Source organism: Necator americanus, chromosome IV (genome assembly GCF_031761385.1).
Source record: "Necator americanus strain Aroian chromosome IV, whole genome shotgun sequence".
In the NCBI taxonomy this organism is placed as follows: Eukaryota; Metazoa; Nematoda; class Chromadorea; order Rhabditida; family Ancylostomatidae; genus Necator; species Necator americanus.
Genome location: NC_087374.1, coordinates 25,692,657 through 25,713,495, shown reverse-complemented (window position 1 = coordinate 25,713,495; position 20,839 = coordinate 25,692,657). Strand labels below are relative to the sequence as shown.

The window sequence follows — 20,839 nt, the reverse complement described above, 5'->3', positions numbered from 1 at the left end:
CAGTGTTGGTGGAGGAAGGCTTCGCTCGCTGAGCCAGTGCATCGACAGCCCGTGTAGAGACAGGTCTGGCCGAACCCACTTCATTGCACCGTAAAAGCTCGTGTGACACTGCTAACTTCTGCTCATGAAACAGATTAGTATTTTGCGTCGAATTCTTACGAGCAAAACACTCTTTGTTGCTGTGGTCAGATAGTGGAGCAAGCAATGTATTGTCTCACGTTTCTGATATTCGTCGGGGGACAGGGAGGCAGGAACTTTGTTTTACAGTTTTAAAAACTTCTTAATCACTTCTAGTATTTACATAATTCTACCTTCATCCGCGTTGATGATCAATCCACCAATACTGCTTTCGTTTGTCCCTATTACGTGCTAGGGTTGTCGAGTAGATTTCGTTTTTTTTTTGCTTTCCCGAAAATTATTTTTGTGGAAAAAGTGCCATTTTACAAGTCCTCTTGCTCAAAACCGACTAAGAAGTTATAACATAACAAGTCTGAACTGCGGCTAACGTATACATACTATACTTCAACATACTTCAGCCTTCCGGTGATGCTCTTTTCGATACATCTTCAGTTATGTACGAAATATTAAAGCAAGAACACATCCGCTAAATTTCTGCCGTAGAACTGAATTCTTTTAAAGCGAAGCTCTCTTGCTTTTTCTAGAAACATACGTATTGCTAGAAGTCTCTTTGTAGTCATTTTGCTACAGGTTAATGAATATTCTACGCTTGGAGAATATCTGACTTGATTTCACATCTATATTCCTTCGATACCCCAGCAATTTTAAAACATATTCCGAAGTACTGGACAAACTTCCCGTTTTTTATCTCTTTAGCAATTTATATAGAATAATATGCAAGTGTAAAACGATATAAAAGCCACTATCATGGTGAGGAGAACTGCGGACGAGTGCATACTGCAAGTACTACAGTATATGGAGGTCATACTCCTTTGTTCCCGTCCACCTCAGACAATCGCGCTCCCAATAACCACCAAACAGCCGGCCGAGCGGGAGGAGCCGCCCGTGCGGTTGTGAACTCTGCGTTCAGCCTAGGGAGCAGGTATTTTGAGCTCGATTGCTATCCTATCAGTCGATGTTCAAGCTCCCAATACTTTTTGTTTTGTTGCGTAGCGTCTTGTTCTACAAACGCAGTGTGTTTTTTGTCGATGGTCGATTTCCTCTTTGTGCAGCGGCAAGTGTGCAGCTGAAAAGTCTGTCGCTATCCTCTGAAAGATCATCAAGGAAACACTTAAACTGCATATTTCTGTATCTGTATTTGTCCATATTCTCTCTGAACCTAGTTGGGAAAATTGAACTATAGGAGGACAAATTTGAAATTTTTCTCAGCTTGGTTCCAAAAAAACTAGAAACGATAGAATTAAAAACTTCCGCTTAATTGTGGACAAATTCTGTCTCTAAAATTCTGAAAAATTATGTTCCATGAATTTGACTGTAAAGGTCATTATTCGGCATTATTCAGCAACTCGTGTAGCCTACCTTACACTAATTTTACACCTATTTCCAATTGTTAGATATCTACTTTTTCGCACAGTGATGACGTCCAGATTCATTTCTTTTAAGTGATAATATGAAAAGTCATCACCATCACATTCATGAAAATATGCTAACCTAGCTCTTTTACGCCGAACTCAAAAGTCCCGCCTTGCAAGAATTTGCGGGGGGTTAGCCGATGAGCCTAGTCGGTGTTTTTATTTCTCCCAGAGAAGTCTGGCACGAATTTTTTAAGCCCGAAGGAGATGAAAGGCTTGGTTGGCAGTAGGGCGGTTTAAAACCAAAGATCGATCGTGCAAACACAGCGGCATTTCTTTTTTTAACGACTGAGCTACACTGTCCCCATTCTGCTGAATAATGCAGGATAATGAAGTAAATTTCACATCTCGCAGTAAGTAATTTACTGTGGGTAAATCTCACAGTAAATGTCATGGAACACAATTTTCCAGATTTTTAGAGAGAGAAGTTGTCCATATTTGTGCGAAAGTTTCTAATTTTACCTTTTTTTGGAACCTAGCTGAAAAAAGTTCTAATCAAACCACCATACGAGAAACTCAAAACACTCTTCGCTCGCAATGCAATAAATTTTGTAAGCATTAGTATGTGCCTATTGAACAGCAACTCCTTTTCTCCTTTCCTCATTCCTCTCCTCATCTCTCTCTTCCCGGTCCAGATTCACCCAACTTATGACCACCATCTCGCTCCCACCGCAGTTTTGTGGCCTCATCTTCTGGGCCGTTTTTTACAGTAATTAGGAAGAAATGGACCGAATAACTGATTTTACCATGATTCCGACTACAACAAACGCTGGTCACGCACAATTACACAAAAAAAGAATGCCTGCATGCTACGATCTTAGACGCGTCCTAAGAGCGAAACAAACCAAAAAACATTTGCGAAAGGATTTTGTAAGAGCTACCTGAGTCTACTCATAAATTATTAAACGAAGAAATAGTGGAAAGTGTAAAAAGCAGAAACGTTCCGGAGAGTTCCGCACAGTGTAGGTGGAACTCTGTGCACACCGTCACTGAGGACGCGCTTCGTGGTCATGTAAAAAAAAACACGTTTTTTGCCAACTGTAACATATCCACAGAGGATCTGTGTAAAATGGACAACCTGCCTTCTTTAGAACACACGAAAAATGTCTGCAAGAGTTTCTCATACTCCATGGTTGACCAAGAACACATGCGTTCTGACATGTATGATCTCATTTGTTTGCAATTCAAAATGCGAGGTTTATTTGCTTACTACTGGATGGAACTTGCCAGCCGGAGCGTTGCTAACGTTGCAAAACTGTAGCCCCACCCTTTCAAGACAGACAAATCTCAATCAATAAAAAATAAATAAGACAGAGTTTAGTAAATTGTTCCATATACACCTTGTTATAAAAGCACGGTCGATGGTTCAAAGCGTTTTACAGCTCGTTTTACAGTTATTGTATATGCTAGACACGTGTTCTAGATAACTCAAACGATCCTGAATTGAAGTGGATGTGTTTGCACATCCCAAGCGAGTTTATCAACGCCGGATGCTTTATCGTTTGAATCTCACATGTGTGTGTGCTGTGTTGTGATTGACGTATAATTGGCTTGCCGTGGTGCAGTAGTATCGTTCAGCTCACGTTCATTTGGATAGGAGTAAACGAAACGTTCTGGACAGTTCCGCAGCCGAAGGCATTGTTCGTGTTGCGCTTTCATAGCTATCTGGCGGCGGCGCACCAATCCGACGCCGGTGAAACCATCGCAACCCATTCTATGGCTATCTGGCACCGGCGTACTAATCCGACGCAGGGTGGACCCGTCGCACCCCCTTCTTCGAATTTCATGACACACAGACAAACACACACACGCACATACACACACACACGGACTAAGCTCGTTATTATATTACCGATCTGAACGTCCGGCTAAAGCCGGACTTCAGACTTTCTGTGGTGTTCGCTTCGCTCCCCTTCACTGATCAACGAAACTCAATATTAGTGCCCTTTCCCGTGAAATTAGACTTGTATAACTCTTACAATCTTTCTTCATCTTTTTTATTATAAAGAAAAGCGAAAGATTTCATAGTTTTCTTTCTAAACGCGTCAGTTCTACATTTGGAGAATATTCAAACTTCACCTTCAAACACGGTGTCGATACCAATATAATGTAGACACCATTTGAATGTATTACTCGAAATTTTGTTTTTCTCCTGTTTCTACCCAAGAGATATCAAAGAATGATGTTTTAGCACAAAATGACATGAGTGAAAGATATCATCTTACTGATGAAGATAACGTTCTACGTCAGATCATGCAAACTGTTCGCTACTATTTAAGCAGCCGTTTCCATGCGTGTTTCCACCTTCTGAGGAAGCCATGTTACCAACTTTTGGCAAACGTGCAAGGAATTGCAACGGCGAAGTGAAAAAGGTAAAGCTTTTTTCTCATAAAGGTGAAAAGCAGCGCGCTCACTGGGCACGGCTATGAAACGTCCCATTTACCTTTCGCGACATGCACACAAAATTATTTCGATTTCCATTTTGATGCCGCGGAACCCGTCTCACCTCGTTTTGTAGCTATCTGGCGCCGGTGCACCAATCCAACGCCGGGGGACCCATCGCAACCCCCTTTTCGAATTTCATATACACATACACATACACAAACACGTGATAGAATGAGCTTGTTATCATATCATCATGGTATATAATTTTATTATATACCATGATTATATGTCGTGATCATAATCATGATCATGATAATAAATACTGATATCCGCAATCGAATAATCCCGCAGTTTCAGGTCGACGTCAGGGTTTGCATTCCGCAAACCCTGACGTCGACTCGCAGTGAAAGTGCGGATTTACCAGTTGGAATGAAATGGAACGTTGTTGGAAAATATTGTTTACGAAGCAAAAATGTGCCTGACCAGCATTGTCGATTACCGCTTGGGGTGAGGATAAGTCCAGGTATTTTCAATGCAAATACTGACCCTCTCTGAATCAATATTGCTCGCCATCCTCGATCTATCTCGCTTCTTGTCACTGCTATGAATATGCATCTCCATCTCTTCGCTCAAATGTTCCCTCGCAAATTTTATCGCGCACCAATTTGAAATGTAAAACAGTGTCTTAGCACCCTACGCAATGAAACTTATCCAAATATGGTGTCCTCCAATCACTGAGTGTGCCTGGGAACTCGCATCGGGTCATCGGGTTTTGCACATTATTTGATGGTACTATACTTCAATCTCAATATATATATATATATATATATATATCATGATCATGATCATGCTATATAATAGCGCGCTCAATCCGTGTGTGTATGTGTGTGTGTGTTTGTCTGTGTGTCACGAAAATTTTCCATAATGATGCAAAACTCTGCACTGTTGAGATGCGGAACCATCGCCATGCACCTGATATGCGAGAACTCTACCTTTTCACCATTGTCAAAAGCTATGTAGCTATGTATTTTTTCTTTGATAAGGCAAGTTAGTTCCTCTCATATTTTAGTGAGGGTAAATAAACTTTTATGTGGATGTATACTTCCAAATTTGCAAACTATCATACTGTATAATAATGGGAGTATTCTGTCATGTGTCCGTCTGTGTATGTGTGTGTCTCAGTCAAGAAACTCCAAAAAGAGAAGGAATACTATGGAATGTTAGTTGCGCTGGAGCCTCAAGGCGGTAAAATTGGGTGAGACGAGTACTATGGCGTCGAATTCGTGGCCCGGAGCCAGATAGCTGTAAAATGGGGCAGGATGGGTCCAGCGGGGTTGAAATGGTGTGCGGGAGCTCCAACGCAGTAGAATGGGTTTATGTGGTTCCTTCGCATATCTATTTCCCAGCATGTCTCCTGATGCTGCTAACATCCTTTCTTCAAAAAGAGGAAACGCACGTGCGAACGGCAGCATAGATGCAACACATAGTTGCCAACAGTTTACGCGATCTGACGTAGAACATTGTTTTTGTCACTACGGTAGTAATATTCACGTCATTCCATGTTAGCACATCGTGCTGTGCTAATAGTTGAGAACGGAGGAAACTCATACTTCGAATAATGTTTCCACATTCTGGAGGTTTGAGAGAAACATAGAGGTAAAACATAAACATGAAGGGATTGTTCTCCAAACATTGAACTGAGCGTTTAAGGAAAAACCATAAAAATTTTCTTCTATGCTTAGATTTTCGGGTAAAAAAATTGAAGAAAGCGTTGATAGAAAAAAGCAATTCTAATTTCCTAAAAAATGTCGCTATTGTTATTTCTTGAATCGGTGAAGGTAAGCGAAGCGAACACCAAAATAAACCCGCGTCGGATTGGTGCGCCGGTCCCAGATAGCTGTAGAATTGGTTGCAACGGGACCGCCGGCGTCGGGTTGATGCGCCGATGCCAGATAGCTTTAGAGTGGGTTGCGACGGATCCTCCGGCGTCGGATTGGTGCGCCGGCGCCACATACCTATAGAAGCGGGTGCGACGGGTCCAACGGCGTCGGATTGGTGCGCCGGCGCTAAATAGCTGTAGAATGGGTTGCGACGGGTCCATCAGCGTCGGATTGGTGCGTAATAACTTCGTGGGGGTGATGCAAATGATGGATGGTTGCAGCCGTTCCATAGCCGTAGCCACTGGGCGCTTCGCTTTTCACCTTTATGACTCCTCCGCGTGTCTATTTCCTTGTGGGTGGGTGTAGTGTAGCGGTTAGAGGTTCCGCTTACTGCATAATCGATCGGAGGTTCGAATCCGCCCTAGTGTTCACCAAGCCTTTCATCCCTCCGGGGTCGACAAATTGGTACCAGACTTGTCTGGGAGGATAAAAACACTGACTTGACACATCGGCTAGCCACCGCAAGTCATTGTATAGGCCAGATACACGTTCGTAAACCTCAAATGATTCTGAATTGAAGTGAACGTGAGGGCGCATCCCAAGCGGATTGATGAACGCCAGAAACTTTATCCTTTATCCTTTATCTGTCATGTGTGCGTCTGTGTATGTGTATGTCTCAGTCAAGAAATCCCAAAAAGAGAGGGAGACGGATACCATGGCGTTGGTTTGGTGCGCTGGAGCCCCGCGGTAAAATTGGGTGAAAAGGGTCCTACGCCGTCAAATTCGTGCCCCGGAGTCAGATAGCTGTAAATAAATAAATAAATAAATAAATAGATAAATAAATAAATAAATAAATAAATAACCTACTTGACTTAATCGGCGGGCTGACGTCATCGCCTGACGCGATTACCCGCATCTTCGCCGAGGTGTGCCGTCCTTGAACACAGCTCTGCCTAACCTTCTCGATCTTCTGCGAGAGCTTGCACAGAATCAATTCATTCGTCGCTATTCCATATTCTGCGAAACCTTACGTCCCGCCTGAACTGCCTATCCACGCCGAGTGTCCTTAATTCCTCTTTCACCACCTCAGTTCAAAACTTCCGTTTCCGGCCAGGTGGTTTCTTCCAGCTCGAACCCGACAAATTCCTCAGAACTCGCTGAACAAGGCGATCTGCCGGTCTCCTTAATATATAACCAAACAAGCGAAGACGATTTACTTTAGCCACTTTCGATGGTGGTGCAAGATGTTGATATCTCTCACGTGTCATTCGCTGGCATACCACATCAATCTCTGTATAAAGGTCTTCATTTGTGGCATACCCTAGGCCAAAAGTAGCCGAGTAGCCGTCTAAGCAGCTTTCGTTGCGTGCAATCAAGACGCTGCCCAAGTCTCCGATCCGTACATCATTATGAGGCGAATTGCGGATAGGTAGACTTGCAGCTTGACTTCGTTGGTGATGGTGGTCGACCACAGGAATTTCGTTAAGGAGTTCAATGCTTAGACGGCCTTAGCGCATCTTTGCTGAACATCTTTCTCGTTGCTGCCGTTGCTCTTCAGCGCACATCCCAAGTAACAGAACTCATCGACGACTATAGGTTGTTCATCCACCCTGACTCCCTTTCGAGGTCTCGAGGAGATCCATATCTGCTTGCATTTATCAGGGCATGGAAGTAGTCCAGCTGCAGCCAGCTTTAATACAAGGTTGACAACATGTTGAAGTTTCGTACTGCTTTTCGCGAATATAACAACATCGTCAGCGTACTCGAGATCGGTCAAGGGGGTCCTGATGGTGCTAGAATGATATCGGCGGGACACTGATCTACTGCTCTTCGCATAATGTGCTCGATGGCGAAATTGAACTGGAAGGATCCTGCCACTGCCCATTGTCTTACTCCAGTTACCACCTCAAACGGTGTTGCACATCCGGCTGGTGTTCGAACTGCAGCAGTTGTTCGTTGATTCATGTCATCAACCAAGCGAACAAACTTTCCTGGTACTCCATCGGCGCGAAGCGTGTTGAGAAGACGATCTCGGTGAGCAAAGTCGAATGCGGCCTCAAAGTCCAGAAACGCTGATTGCATTTTCTTTGAATACCGCTGCCGGATTTCGACCACTCTCCTGATGATGAACACCTGGTCAATCGTAGATCGGCCAGGACGAAAGCCAGCTTGCTCGTTGCGCGTTGTTTCTTCGCGATGTTTAATAAGTCGGTCCACGATAATGTGCTCCAATACCTTGTACATAACACGCAGCAAAGAGATTCCTCGATAATTCTTAGGGTTCGTGACGGATAACTTCTTGTGGAGGGGAATTATGATAGCGTGTCTCCACGAGTCCGGTATCCTTTCGTCTATCCATATTGAACGGATGATCTTTGTCATCTTACGATTCCCAGACGGCGAAAGTTATTTTAGCATTTCTGCGCTAATCCCATCGTCTCCACCAGTTTTTCCATTCTTCATTTTTTGAATACAGACTAGAACCTCGGACTCGGTCAGTGGCTCCTCGTTAACCGCATATTTCGGTCTATGAACGTGCTCGAGCTCAGGAGCTGAGGGTGCTAGCCGGTTCAGCAAGGTCTTGAAGTATTCCCTCCAAATTGGAACGGTTGCTTCACCGACAGCTACTCCATTGGCAGTGTTGAGGACTGAAGAACATCTTTTCATTTTGCCCATATACTGTTTTAGTAGAGCATAGACTTTCCGCGGGTTCCTGTGCTCCCACGCCTTCTCGAACTCCATCGCTCTTGACATCCACTCGTTATCGCTCTCTTGTTGCAGTTGACGACGCAGCTTCCCTCTAAGACGCTTTTCCTGGTTGAAGTCACCGGCACTGCGCGCGGCCCTTGCAGCGTCCTGGGTGCATTTTGTGAAGGAATCCGCATCGCTAAGCTTCTTCCTGGTCCGTACTCCAACATGAATAGACACACGTTGGCGGAATTTTGTTCTGCATTCGTCGTCTTTCAGATCTGCCATGTCGATTTTCGGTTGATGAGGAACTCCTCGGTTTCTCTTGTGGAACCGTATCTTGAAGCTGAGAAGAACTGGACGGTGGTCAGAGTCGAAAGCGACGTCCCAAACAGCTGTAGATTTCCGGATATCTGACTGAGGAATGTTCCTCACCAGAACGTAGTCGAGCTGAAGCTTAAGAGTCCTCATCTTCCGCTTGCGCTGCTCTTTAGGCATTAAAACGGTCGACCCCTGCCGTGAGCTGATGGCCTCGATGATTCCTCTTAAACGTGGAAGCGATGATGAGGTCCGTCTGTTCGCACAAGTCAACCGGACGGTCACCGTTGTCCGACGTGCGCTCCGCTAGATAATACCATTTTCCTAGCACATCGGATTGCTTTTCGAGTCCCATCTTCGCATTTGCGTCGATTCCGACAATGACCACCTGCTGGCTTGGTATTTTAGACATCAACGCATTGAGTTCATCATAGAAGGAGTCCTTGCTGTTGTCCTCAGCGGTTTCCGTAGGTGCGTGAACACTTACGATCCAGAGTTTACGTCCTCTGCGATCCCACAGTCGTAGAAAGGCGCATCTAGACGACGTTGAGCCAAATTCCTCCACCATGTTCTTGTAATCATTCCTCACATCGCACAGCCACCTACTTTGTTCTCATCAGCATCGCCGCAGTATACGGTGTAATTTTCGGTGCTGATGACGGGCCGATCTCTCATGCGTGTTTCCTGTAATACAGCAAAAGGCACACCGAGATATCGCAGAAGACTGGATAGAGCGGCTTGTTGGAGTTCACTCGATAGTGTTTGGCAGTTCAGCGTGACGAAACGAATGGCTGTTGCCAAAGATTCCATGCCCCCTTCAGGCAGTTGAACTTTCAGGTTATGGGCTTTATCGATGTGCTGGACGACAGCTTCTTTTTGCAATACATGGGAATGTCTCGCCATATAACAGTACAAGTTATATAGCTCGTACGTTCCCAATGCGTACACTCGAACGCCTGATTGCGTTTAGTTAAATGCGTTTAGTTAAAGCAGGGCCACCGGACTTCAGACTTTCTGTGGTGTTTGCTTCGTTCTCTTCACTGGTCAACGAAAATATTAGTGCCATTTTCTATGAAATTGGACTCGTGTATCTCCAACAATCCTTTTTCCTTTTTTATATTGTAACTAAAGGCAAATGAATTCATAGTCTTCTTTCTAGAAAAAAATTTGCAACGTCCCATTTACTTTTTGCGACATGCAAAGTTACTGCGCGATACTTCTACACCATGACCCAGGAATTCGATGCCGTGGGGTACGCCACAGCGCATTTTATAGCTATTTGGCGTCGGCGCACCAACTCGACGCCGGTGGATCCGTCGCAGCCCCTTCTATAGGTATCTGGCGCGTGTATCTCCAACAATCTTTCTTCCCTTTTTATATCATAACTAAAAGCGAAAGATTTCATAGTCTTCTTTTTCAAGGCGTCAGTTCTACACTTGGAGAACATTCGAACTTCAGCTTCAAATACTCCACACCAATATATTCTAGACAAAGTTTAAAAGTATCATTCGAGTTATGGGTTTTTCTCTTGTTTTCCCCAAACAGTTATCAAAGAAGGATGTTTTAGCATAAAATGATGTGAAAGACATCTTCCCATCGATAAAGATATCGTTCCACGTCAGATCACATAAACATCTTGCTACTTTTTAAGCAGCCGTTTGTATGCGAGTTTCCACTTTCTGAGGACGGCATGCTGCCAAAGTGAGGCGAACGAAGAAGGAAATAGACACGCGGAGGAGTCATAAAGGTGAAAAGCGAAGCGCCCAGTGGCTACGGCTATGGAACGGCTGCAACCATCCATCATTTGCATCACCCCCACGAAGTTATTACGCACCAATCCGACGCTGATGGACCCGTCGCAACCCATTCTACAGCTATTTAGCGCCGGCGCACCAATCCGACGCCGTTGGACCCGTCGCACCCGCTTCTATAGGTATGTGGCGCCTGTGGACCCTTCTATAGGTATCTGGCGCCGGCGCACCAATCCGACACCGGAGGACCCGTCGCACCTCCTTCTATAGACATCTGGCGCCGGCGCACCAATCCGACGCCGGAGGATCCGTCGCAACCCACTCTAAAGCTATCTGGCATCGGCGCATCAACCCGACGCCGGCGGTCCCGTTGCAACCAATTCTACAGCTATCTGGGACCGGCGCACCAATCCGACGCGGGTTTATTTTGGTGTTCGCTTCGCTTACCTTCACCGATTCAAGAAATAACAATAGCGACATTTTTTAGGAAATTAGAATTGCTTTTTTCTATCAACGCTTTCTTCAATTTTTTTACCCGAAAATCTAAGCATAGAAGAAAATTTTTATGGTTTTTCCTTAAACGCTCAGTTCAATGTTTGGAGAACAATCCCTTCATGTTTATGTTTTACCTCTATGTTTCTCTCAAACCTCCAGAATGTGGAAACATTATTCGAAGTATGAGTTTCCTCCGTTCTCAACTATTAGCACAGCACGATGTGCTAACATGGAATGACGTGAATATTACTACCGTAGTGACAAAAACAATGTTCTACGTCAGATCGCGTAAACTGTTGGCAACTATGTGTTGCATCTATGCTGCCGTTCGCACGTGCGTTTCCTCTTTTTGAAGAAAGGATGTTAGCAGCATCAGGAGACATGCTGGGAAATAGATATGCGAAGGAACCACATAAACCCATTCTACTGCGTTGGAGCTCCCGCACACAATTTCAACCCCGCTGGACCCATCCTGCCCCATTTTACAGCTATCTGGCTCCGGGCCACGAATTCGACGCCATAGTACTCGTCTCACCCAATTTTACCGCCTTGAGGCTCCAGCGCAACTAACATTCCATAGTATTCCTTCTCTTTTTGGAGTTTCTTGACTGAGACACACACATACACAGACGGACACATGACAGAATACTCCCATTATTATACAGTATGATAGTTTGCAAATTTGGAAGTATACATCCACATAAAAGTTTATTTACCCTCACTAAAATATGAGAGGAACTAACTTGCCTTATCAAAGACAACAAAGATACATCGTTACTTGGTTTTGGATAATGGTGAAGAGGTAGAGTGCTCCCCTTTCAGGTGCAAGGCGATGGTTCGGTACCTCACCGGTCCAGAGTGTTGCATCTTTATGGAGTATTTTCGTGACACACAGACAAACACACACACACACACACACACACACACACACACACACACACACACACACACACACACACACACACACACACACACACGTGGTGTCGTGCCCGGCACGACTTTCCCAGCCAGCCGGCCGCCGTTCTCGCGCGCCGCGTGGGAAACCCTGCCAATGGCAATGTATTACGGTAGCGTTCCCACGCGGCAGCCATATATAAGGGCTGGCACCGAGCAGTCGGGGTTCCGGTTCCAGTTCCAGTTTTTCTTTCGCCACTCTCCCGATCTCGGACCAGTCTCTTATTCGCATTATTCATGGTGTCGTGTTGCGTCGCGTTATATTCCGTCTCGTTCGATAGCCGCACCACCACACCACCGCAACAACCCTATCCCTGGCTGGCTGCCCACGGGGTCCGAACCGCAACCCTAAACCATCTGCCGCCGAGAGCCACCTAACCATCTAGCCATGACTGGCCCCTTATTTGATCCACCTTTATGTCGTGTATATTTGTGCGTGCCGTGTCGTGTATTGATGTATTAAGGATAAACCCTAGTTGTAAAACCCTTGTAACCGCATTGCACCCTAGGAATCATATTGGGGCGTGGGATCAAGGGGGCAGCCCCGAGGCCCCCAAAGGGGGAGTCGGGGCAGGGGGGAAGGGACCCTCGGATCGAGCCCGCAGGGTTCGGAGGGGCTAGGCCGCCATCCGGCGACTAGCCCAGCGCAGGGCCCCTCCGGATCCGGGCAGTCGGCCCTGGGTCCCCCCCCACCGATGCCCGCTGCTCCTACTCGGAGCGGACCCGGGGCACGACAATGGTGCATCGGCGAACCGAGCCCGTTGTCGTGCGCTGGGCGATCCCGTAGGGGCACTCGCTGCCCTACGCTGCCCATGACGTGCCGGGTGCCCATCAACAGTGGGCTGGCACTGCACTCGAGCCTGGGGGTTGGGCTTGCGGGTGTAAGGGTTCATGTGCGAGGGTCACGACTGGGGCTATTGCATCCCACATGTAGAGGACTGAACCAGGGTTACCCTTAGGGTTGGTGGCAGCAATCCTAGGGGTATAATCTCCATAGCGGTAGTTGCCCTGGCACTCCTGCGCGCACGCATTTTGGGATGTAGGCTCCTTAAGCGCCTTGCGGTTAGTGCAGCTTGTAGGAGGGAAGGCGTAGTGGGTCCCGGTGGGAACCTAGGATCGGAAGTCGCACACCACTAGCCTATGGCTCTCACAAGCCGCATATCCGCACGCGCCAGACCGATGATCTACCTATGGCCCTTGCATCCGCGAACCCACATCCTCATCCCCTCGTTTGTAGTGTTGGCACTTTGTTGTTGTGGCATTAGCCACTCTGGGTCCTTGTGTGCCCGTTGACGGGGTTCCTCTCTCCTGTCGCAGATTCCCCGCCTCTGTGCTGTCCGTGCTCCCACGTCCCAACCACACCATCTTTCACCGCATGTCCGCGCATCGTATACTCTACATGGCAACAGCATATTATATACGACATTTTTAGGTGGTATCACTCTACGATACGGCTGTCATGTCTACGCTCCGTGGCTGCAAAGCACGCTTGACCAACGCGATCAACAATTTGACGCGGCTGGTCAACTCGGCGAATTCCAACTACCCAACCGTCTTCCGTTCGGACGCCCACCCGGCAGTACAGCTCCGCACTCTCCAGCGTCGAATCGAGGACATGGGAAACGCTAAGATCTCCATTGAAATAGCATTGGAGACTTTCCAACAGCGCCATGAACATGCCATAAGCTTTATCGAAAACCAACCGAACGCCATAGAGCTTATGGATGCCTTTGACATCTACTGGCGCGATCACAAAGGTGACGAAATGGAACCAACCGCAACCGCTACCATCTTTGCCCTAGACGATCTTATCCGCAAGGAAACCGAACTTGCGGATATGCTTCGCACCACCATAAGCGCATCCACCACACCACAATATAACCCTACTAACACCACTGATGAGCCGATGGATGTTACATCCATCAGAAACCCTACCCTAACGCCACCGCACTTATCCGGAGGCTCATCACCACCATACCCTGCTGCGGATACCATGAATGTACAACTCCGCAAGGTAGAGCTGCCTACCTTTGATGGGGATTTCTCCACCTATTATGATTTCTGGGCCAAATTCAAGACCGCGGTCCACGACAATCCATCCCTATCCACCGCTGCCAAATTTATCCATCTTAGTAGCAGCCTTAAAGGTAGCGCCGCACTTGTTGTACAGGGGTACGACATAACCAATCCCTCCAACTACCACCTAGCCATTGAAGCCCTACGCAGACGGTATGACCGTCCGCAGTTCACCCATAATTTCTTTTTGCAGAAATTAGAGAACTTGCCAGCGTCGTCTGCCGCCGCTTCATCGCAGAGGGACACGTTATGCCAGATCCAAGCATGTATCCTGCAGCTCAACCGCTTCGAGGACACGTCAACATCGCTATCGCTCAAGAAGCTCATTCGCAGCAAGTTCCCACGAGAGACTCAGCTGGAAGTGAACAGGATGGAACACCGGTCAGGTACGATTTGGAAGATGCATGAGTTTCTTGCGGGTATTGATGTGTTTATTCAAGAACTTGAGAAGCTTGACGATAGCCACTGTCCTCCACTTAGCCACGATCAACCCTATTCCGCATTATCCACCACATACCGCAACCGCTCACCATCTCCAGAACCACTTTATGATCCGCATAGATGTTGTTTCTGCGGGTCGAGGAGCCATCGCTCGACCCGCTGCACCACATCTATGCAGACCTACGTTCGCCGTATGATAGTCCGGAACCTGAACCTCTGTTGGAAATGTGTCCAACCAGGGCACATGGCCAACTCTTGCCGGGCTCCGGACTGTCGTTACTGCCAACGTAACCACCACACCATTCTTTGTTCGTATTCATCTGTTTCGCGTTTTTCTCGTGATAGGTCTAGGCGTTCTAATGATAATCGTCGTAATAGTGTTCGTTATGATCGATATGCTTATCGTTCTCCCCGCGGACGGTACCCTTCTAGGGAATCGTCCCGGGAAAGAAGTTCTTCACGCTATTCCTCTTCATCGTACGATTATCCCTATTCACCATCTAGGCGCCATCCCCGCGATAGAGACTACCACCATCAGTCTCATCGCAACCATTCTCCCTATCGTAGATCTGAACGTGATTCAGAGCGAATGCGCCACCGCAACCAACGCCACCACTCACCGTCTCCATCTTCACCACCTTACGGGGTCAGATTTCGTGCTAATCCGCGCGATAGTCTCTCACCCGTACGCCGCAGAAACCATTCCAGCCCAGAATCCAGTAGCCATGTCGCCGACACGGACGACGAGATGCGTAACGCTCTTGATTGCCGTCCGGTCGACGACCCCACCACCCTTACCACCTCATCTAACCACCAACGCCCTCTTCTTATGACTGTTAAGGCTCACATTCGTAATCCTAAGACGAAGACCCTTGAAACGGTCAACGTCATGCTGGATTCAGGAGCCCAAAACAGCTTCATAAGCAACGCAGCCACTAAGCGCCTATCCCTTAAACCCTACGACCACAAGCCGCTGACCGTCATCGGATTCGGAGGTCATCGTTCGACCCAAGAATCCGGTACAGTCGACGCCACCCTCTTAGATGCCGCAAACAAACCATTCCCCGTAACCCTACGAACTCAGGAAGTTCTAACTTCCCAGTTCAAACCATATCGTCTCAGTAAAGAAGACAAACACGCACTCCGCACATTCCGCATTAACCCAGACAGCCTTACCATCAGTCGCCACGTTACGCCAGATATCCTGCTGGGTATCGACTACTTCTGGGAGGTCCTGAAAAAGGACTCACCAAAGCAGTTACCCTCAGGATTGATGCTCGTTAACACGCGATTCGGACCAGTTGTCTCGGGTTCAACCTTTTTTCGTTGATTTACTGAGACAATCGCAGAACCATCTAACCACATCACCATCTACACCACCTCGCTCTGAAGACGACATCACCCGCCTATGGGACCTCGACCGTTTAGGCATAACCGAGGATCCCGATCCCTCTGTCGACAAGGAAGAGGACGCACGGATCCTGAAACGTTTTCAGGATACCGCCCAGGTGATTGACGGCTACTTGCACGTTCAATTTCCCTGGAAGTCATCCCATCCTCGCCTTGCCGACAACAAAATGTTAGCCCTTAAGCGTCTTCAGAGCCAATACCGTTCCTTCCAAACCAAACCAACCCTTTGGAAGACATATACCGCAACCTTTACGGACTACCTGGAGCAGGGCATAATAGAGGAGGTCGACGAGCACCAGTTCGACGACCACAGAGTCTATTATATCCCGCATCAGGCAGTCATAAAGGAAACATCGGCCACCACTAAATTGAGAGTCGTGTTCGATGCGTCCTCCCACTACAGAGGTGCACCGAGCTTAAACGACTGTCTCCACTCTGGCCCCGCAATCCTACCAGACATGGTAGGAATCCTCCTCCGTAGCCGCTTAACACCCTATCTCCTTATTGCCGACGTAGAGAAGGCTTTCCTTCAGATTTGTTTACAACGTAATCAACGGGATGCCACTCGTTTCCTTTGGCTTCGCAACCCTAACCTACCACCAACTGCGGATAATCTTCGGATCTTCCGGTTTACCCGCGTACCATTCGGTATAACCGCATCACCATTCCTTTTAGCCGCATCCATACTGTATTACCTCCATCTTGAACCATCGAAGCCGCTCCACAAGGAGATCGAGGACAACATCTACGTCGACAATATCCTTCTTAGTGCCTTGTCCGAGCGACAAGCCATTAAGAAGTACCGCTCTTCCAAATCCCTATTTAATTCCATGCACATGAACCTTCGAGAGTTCTTGTGCAACTCCAACACCGTTAACCAGTCCATAGAGCCATCTGATCGAGTCAGGAATCCATCCTCCGTGAAGCTCCTTGGTATTCCCTGGAATTCACGCACCGACACCCTTCTCATACCACTTAAAACCGCATCCGCGAATGTGTACTCGAAGCGCACAGCGCTCAGTGCATGTTCATCCACCTTTGATCCACTTGGTCTTCTCACACCATTCTTAGTGCCCTTCAAGGTATTCATCCAGGACATCTGGAAGAAGGAATACCAGTGGGACACTCCATTTGACCAAGAGGACCATCAGCGATGGGACGAATTGGTCCAGCAGCTCAAACATCCGTTGCCACCAATTCCACGTTTCATCGCTTCCGCAAACCGCAATACCACTTATGAGCTCGCAGTCTTTGGAGACGCCTCACAACGTCTCTTTGCCTGCTGTGCTTACCTTATTAGCCGCTCACCATCAACCACTTCTTCACAGCTAATCATGGCTAAGTCATTGTTAGCAACGGCTAAACTCCAGATGACTATGCCACGATTAGAGTTGCTCGCATCCCTAATAAGTGTGCGTCTAGCACGCTTCCTCCATCACCAACTCCATCTTAAAATCCGCACTATCCACTTCTTTTCTGACTCGAAGATAGCGCTCCATTGGATCCACTCATCTCGTCCACTTAAACGGTTCGTTCAGAATCGAGTGAACGAGATCCGCACCATCTTAACCACTTTCCACAAGACAGACGTTCAGACGAAGTTCTACTATGTGCAGTCAGACTCTAATCCAGCTGACTGTGCAACTCGTGGACTTTCGACCGCTGACGCTGTCAACCACATCTGGTGGCATGGACCATCTTTCCTTTGTTCTCCACAGTCGGATTGGCCTAAGGCCGATACGGACTTTGCCCTACCTCAGGATCTTTGTCCTGAGGCGGAGCACGAGTTTCAGGCCCTTAGTGTCCTTCCGACACAACCATATGAATCACCACTCCGTTTCCGTGCCACTAGTAGTTACCTTAAGCTCATCCGTTCAACCGCGTATGTGCTTAAGTTCATCAAAGCCCTATTCCAAAAAACCCGCATCCGCAATTACACCCTCAACCTAGCCACTGTTGTACTGTCCAAGGACGTTTCAGCCTCGGAGATCACCAACGCGGAAACTCTCCTCATTATGGAGCATTACCGCGAGGGTGAATCCACGTTGAAACGACTACCATTGGATAAGTACAACGCTCACCGCGCTGCAGATGGATTGATCCGATGTCCGAATCGATTAGACCATGCTCGGACTTCGTCTCAGTCATCTGCACCAATCCTTCTTATTCCGGAGCACCACTTTGTCCATCTTCTCGTTATGTACCACCACAAAACCAGGTTCCATTCAGGTGTTCATGCCACAATAGCCGCTCTCCGCACATCATATTTCATCCCTTCCATAAAAACCACCGTCACCAGGATCCTTCGGCTCTGCACAGTATGTAGAAGAGCCCAAGGACACCCTTACCGCTATCCTGAGATGCCTAGTCTCCCTCCGGAACGAGTCAACCGCTCTAGACCGTTCCAGAAGGTTGGACTAGACTACTTGGGACCACTTTACTATAGAGATCAGCTCCATTCTCAGGCCAAGATTTGGATCTGTCTCTTCACCTGTATGGCAACCCGCGCTGTACATCTCGAGTTAGTCCACAACAACACCGCATTCGAGTTTTTACTCGCCTTTCGCCGTTTCATTGCTCGCAGAGGCACTCCGGACCTCATTATCAGCGACAATGCCACCACTTTCCGCTCAGCCAACGATTCCCTACAAAGCACCATCTATAACCGCAAAGCCATAGAAAAGATATCCACTCAACTCGCCAACCGCAAGATCGAATGGAGGTTCATCACTCCTCTTTCCCCATGGAAAGGAGGATTTTATGAACGTCTAGTCGGTCTCTTCAAATCCGCATTCAAAAAAGCCATCAAACATACCCTATTACCACTTTCCCAATTTCAGACCCTGGTTGCAGAAATTGAAGCAGTGCTCAACTCCAGACCACTTTTATCCATCAGTGACACATCATCTTCACCACATGTCCTTCGACCAATAGATTTCGTCTCACCGCAAGTGGAACTCCAATTACCATCTCCGCACCACAACCCTCTCTACATCCCTCCAAACCGTCTTTCCGAATGGTACAAGGAGACACTTGCCGTATTGAACAACTTCTGGGACATTTGGTACAAGGACTACTTATCCGCAATATCCGCACGTCACCAACACCGCATCCATCAAGGAAGGTCCAGTCCACTCATTCCATCGGTAGGAGACGTTGTTCTCATTGCCGATAAGAATGTTCCACGTGGACAATGGCCTTTAGCCATCATAACCACTATCCACCGCACCAAATCCAACATACCCAGATCAGCCACTGTCCGCATTGCAAACGGTCATGAGTTGCAGAGATCGATCAATCAACTACATCCATTGGAGATTTCTGCAAAGGAAGACCCACGACCGAAGAAGAGCCGCCAACAACTGCAACCCACACGGATCCAACCACCACGAGCAGCCAAACGGGTACGATTCGCACTTGGTACGAAGCGAGCGTGAGTATTTACTTGCTTTAGTATTTTGTGCTTTTTGTTTTCTCGTTTGATGCTTTTTATACTTTTAGTTTGATGTCTTTTTTGCTTTCGGTGCCATTTCCATTGCATTTTGTTCCATTTCACCATTTCTTGTATTATTGTGTTTTATCCCTTATTACCACGTTTAGCCACGTTTTCCCATGTTTTACCATTTATTTCCATGTTTTCCACTTAATTACCACTTTATTCCACCATTTTTTGACCCTTCCGCATCCTTCCGCACCCTACCGCATCCCTCCGCATCCTTCCGCACCCTTCCGCGTCCTTCCGCACCCTACCGCATCCATCCGCATCCTTCCGCACCCTGCCACATTCTTCCGCATACCAACGCACCCTTCCGCATCCCACCGCATCGCACCGCATTGGTCTGCGTCCTAATCCGCATCTATACCCTTTCGTCGACTGTACAGCCATTTCTTACTCACCCTCGAGTTTTTGCGCTCCAATCCACCTTCTCCGTCTAGGACCAGTATTACGGTAGTTAGCGTACCCTTGTCTGCATAGATTGTGAAATCCATCTTACTCTTGGCGTCACCGTCGCAACCGCACGTAAGCCACCTTTTTTCATCTACCTTTTCACTTTTTCGTGTTCCCTTGTATCGTACTCGTGTTTATCACTCCTTTTACCTCTATTGCAGCACCTCTATCACTCATTTCTCGTAACCAATCCCTTCCATTTTTCACTTCCTTTAGATTCTCCCTTTTATCATACCTTTGTACATTATGTTTTTCTTCCTTTATTATTATCATTTAGTCGTTTCTGTTTTTCTTCTTCCTTTATTATAGTGTTTAGTTATATGTTTTTCTCGTACTATATTACTCATTATCTTAGATTTGTAGTCTAACACTCATCTTTTTGAAGTTTTCTCTTATTTCGTAATATCTCTATAGTTATTGCGCAATAGCGCTCCGCCCTTTATTTCCTAACATAGAAGTCATTCTTTTAGGTTTATTCTTTGTTACTCTTTGTCTAATCTTTATCCTTTTCCTTCTTAGTTGCCCTTTCCATCATCCCATTACTAACCACTTTACCACGCACAACGCCATCTTACCACGCCACAACCACATACCATCTTATATCAACACATCGTACCACAAACCACATATACCACCTTTACCATCTCCAGTCAACCACCACACGACAACATTCCATCCACTATCTCATCACGACATAATAAACCATCTTCACCACCGCACTTACCACCATACTTACCACCACCACGGTTGTACGGCCCACTTTGTGAGGGAAGGGACCAATCAATGACCCCCCTTCGTTCGCTTGACGCCATCTTTCGACATGGGACTTATACCCCCCCCCTCAGGAAAAACCGCAGTGAGGAAGCTAAATTCTTCCTCACAACCTCACCTTGGCCCTCCTAGGAAAATCCATCAATTTCTTCATGTTCCAGGTACTAGTTG

At 47.1% G+C, this 20,839-nt stretch overlaps 7 protein-coding genes across 10 annotated transcripts in view; 2 read left to right on the top strand and 5 right to left on the bottom strand.

The window, feature by feature from the left end:
- Positions 1-317, bottom strand: part of RB195_002696 (uncharacterized protein) — a gene marked incomplete at both ends in the record, with an annotated part of 29,095 nt that extends 28,778 nt beyond the window's left edge. Inside the window, one exon of the mRNA XM_064200071.1 lies at positions 312-317. Within this exon, the coding sequence (XP_064055951.1) occupies positions 312-317 (6 nt within the window). The remainder of the gene's footprint in view (positions 1-311) is intronic.
- A 3,551-nt stretch (positions 318-3,868) lies between these two features.
- RB195_002695 (uncharacterized protein) lies at positions 3,869-4,490 on the top strand (the record flags this gene model as incomplete). Its single annotated transcript, XM_064200069.1, has 2 exons — positions 3,869-3,922; positions 4,293-4,490. The coding sequence occupies 2 exons, from the start codon at positions 3,869-3,871 to the stop codon at positions 4,488-4,490; spliced, it is 252 nt and encodes an 83-aa protein (XP_064055950.1).
- Positions 4,491-7,588: 3,098 nt separating this feature from the next.
- RB195_002694 (uncharacterized protein) lies at positions 7,589-8,197 on the bottom strand (the record flags this gene model as incomplete). 2 transcript variants are annotated; one of them, XM_064200068.1, is made up of 1 exon in its annotated part: positions 7,589-8,197. In XM_064200068.1, one exon carries the CDS (start codon positions 8,195-8,197, stop codon positions 7,589-7,591), a length of 609 nt encoding a protein of 202 aa, XP_064055948.1. The 2 variants fall into 2 exon arrangements, with proteins under 2 accessions (XP_064055948.1, XP_064055949.1); XM_064200067.1 differs by having other exon boundaries at positions 7,589-8,059.
- A 24-nt stretch (positions 8,198-8,221) lies between these two features.
- On the bottom strand, positions 8,222-9,001 carry RB195_002693 (uncharacterized protein; the record flags this gene model as incomplete). Of its 2 annotated transcripts, none has more annotated exons than XM_064200065.1 (1): positions 8,222-9,001. In XM_064200065.1, one exon carries the CDS (start codon positions 8,999-9,001, stop codon positions 8,222-8,224), a length of 780 nt encoding a protein of 259 aa, XP_064055946.1. The 2 variants fall into 2 exon arrangements, with proteins under 2 accessions (XP_064055946.1, XP_064055947.1); XM_064200066.1 differs by having other exon boundaries at positions 8,222-8,974.
- On the bottom strand, positions 8,994-9,389 carry RB195_002692 (uncharacterized protein; the record flags this gene model as incomplete). The annotated part of the gene is made up of 1 exon (XM_064200064.1): positions 8,994-9,389. One exon carries the CDS (start codon positions 9,387-9,389, stop codon positions 8,994-8,996), a length of 396 nt encoding a protein of 131 aa, XP_064055945.1.
- A 17-nt stretch (positions 9,390-9,406) lies between these two features.
- On the bottom strand, positions 9,407-9,724 carry RB195_002691 (uncharacterized protein; the record flags this gene model as incomplete). The annotated part of the gene is made up of 1 exon (XM_064200063.1): positions 9,407-9,724. The coding sequence occupies one exon, from the start codon at positions 9,722-9,724 to the stop codon at positions 9,407-9,409; it is 318 nt and encodes a 105-aa protein (XP_064055944.1).
- A 3,756-nt stretch (positions 9,725-13,480) lies between these two features.
- On the top strand, positions 13,481-20,836 carry RB195_002690 (uncharacterized protein; the record flags this gene model as incomplete). Of its 2 annotated transcripts, XM_064200061.1 has the most annotated exons (6): positions 13,481-14,168; positions 14,291-14,483; positions 15,043-15,769; positions 15,888-19,094; positions 19,236-19,381; positions 20,830-20,836. In XM_064200061.1, 6 exons carry the CDS (start codon positions 13,481-13,483, stop codon positions 20,834-20,836), a joined length of 4,968 nt encoding a protein of 1,655 aa, XP_064055942.1. The 2 variants fall into 2 exon arrangements, with proteins under 2 accessions (XP_064055942.1, XP_064055943.1); XM_064200062.1 differs by having other exon boundaries at positions 13,481-15,817; positions 15,888-19,381.
- Between the last annotated feature and the right edge of the window lie 3 nt (positions 20,837-20,839).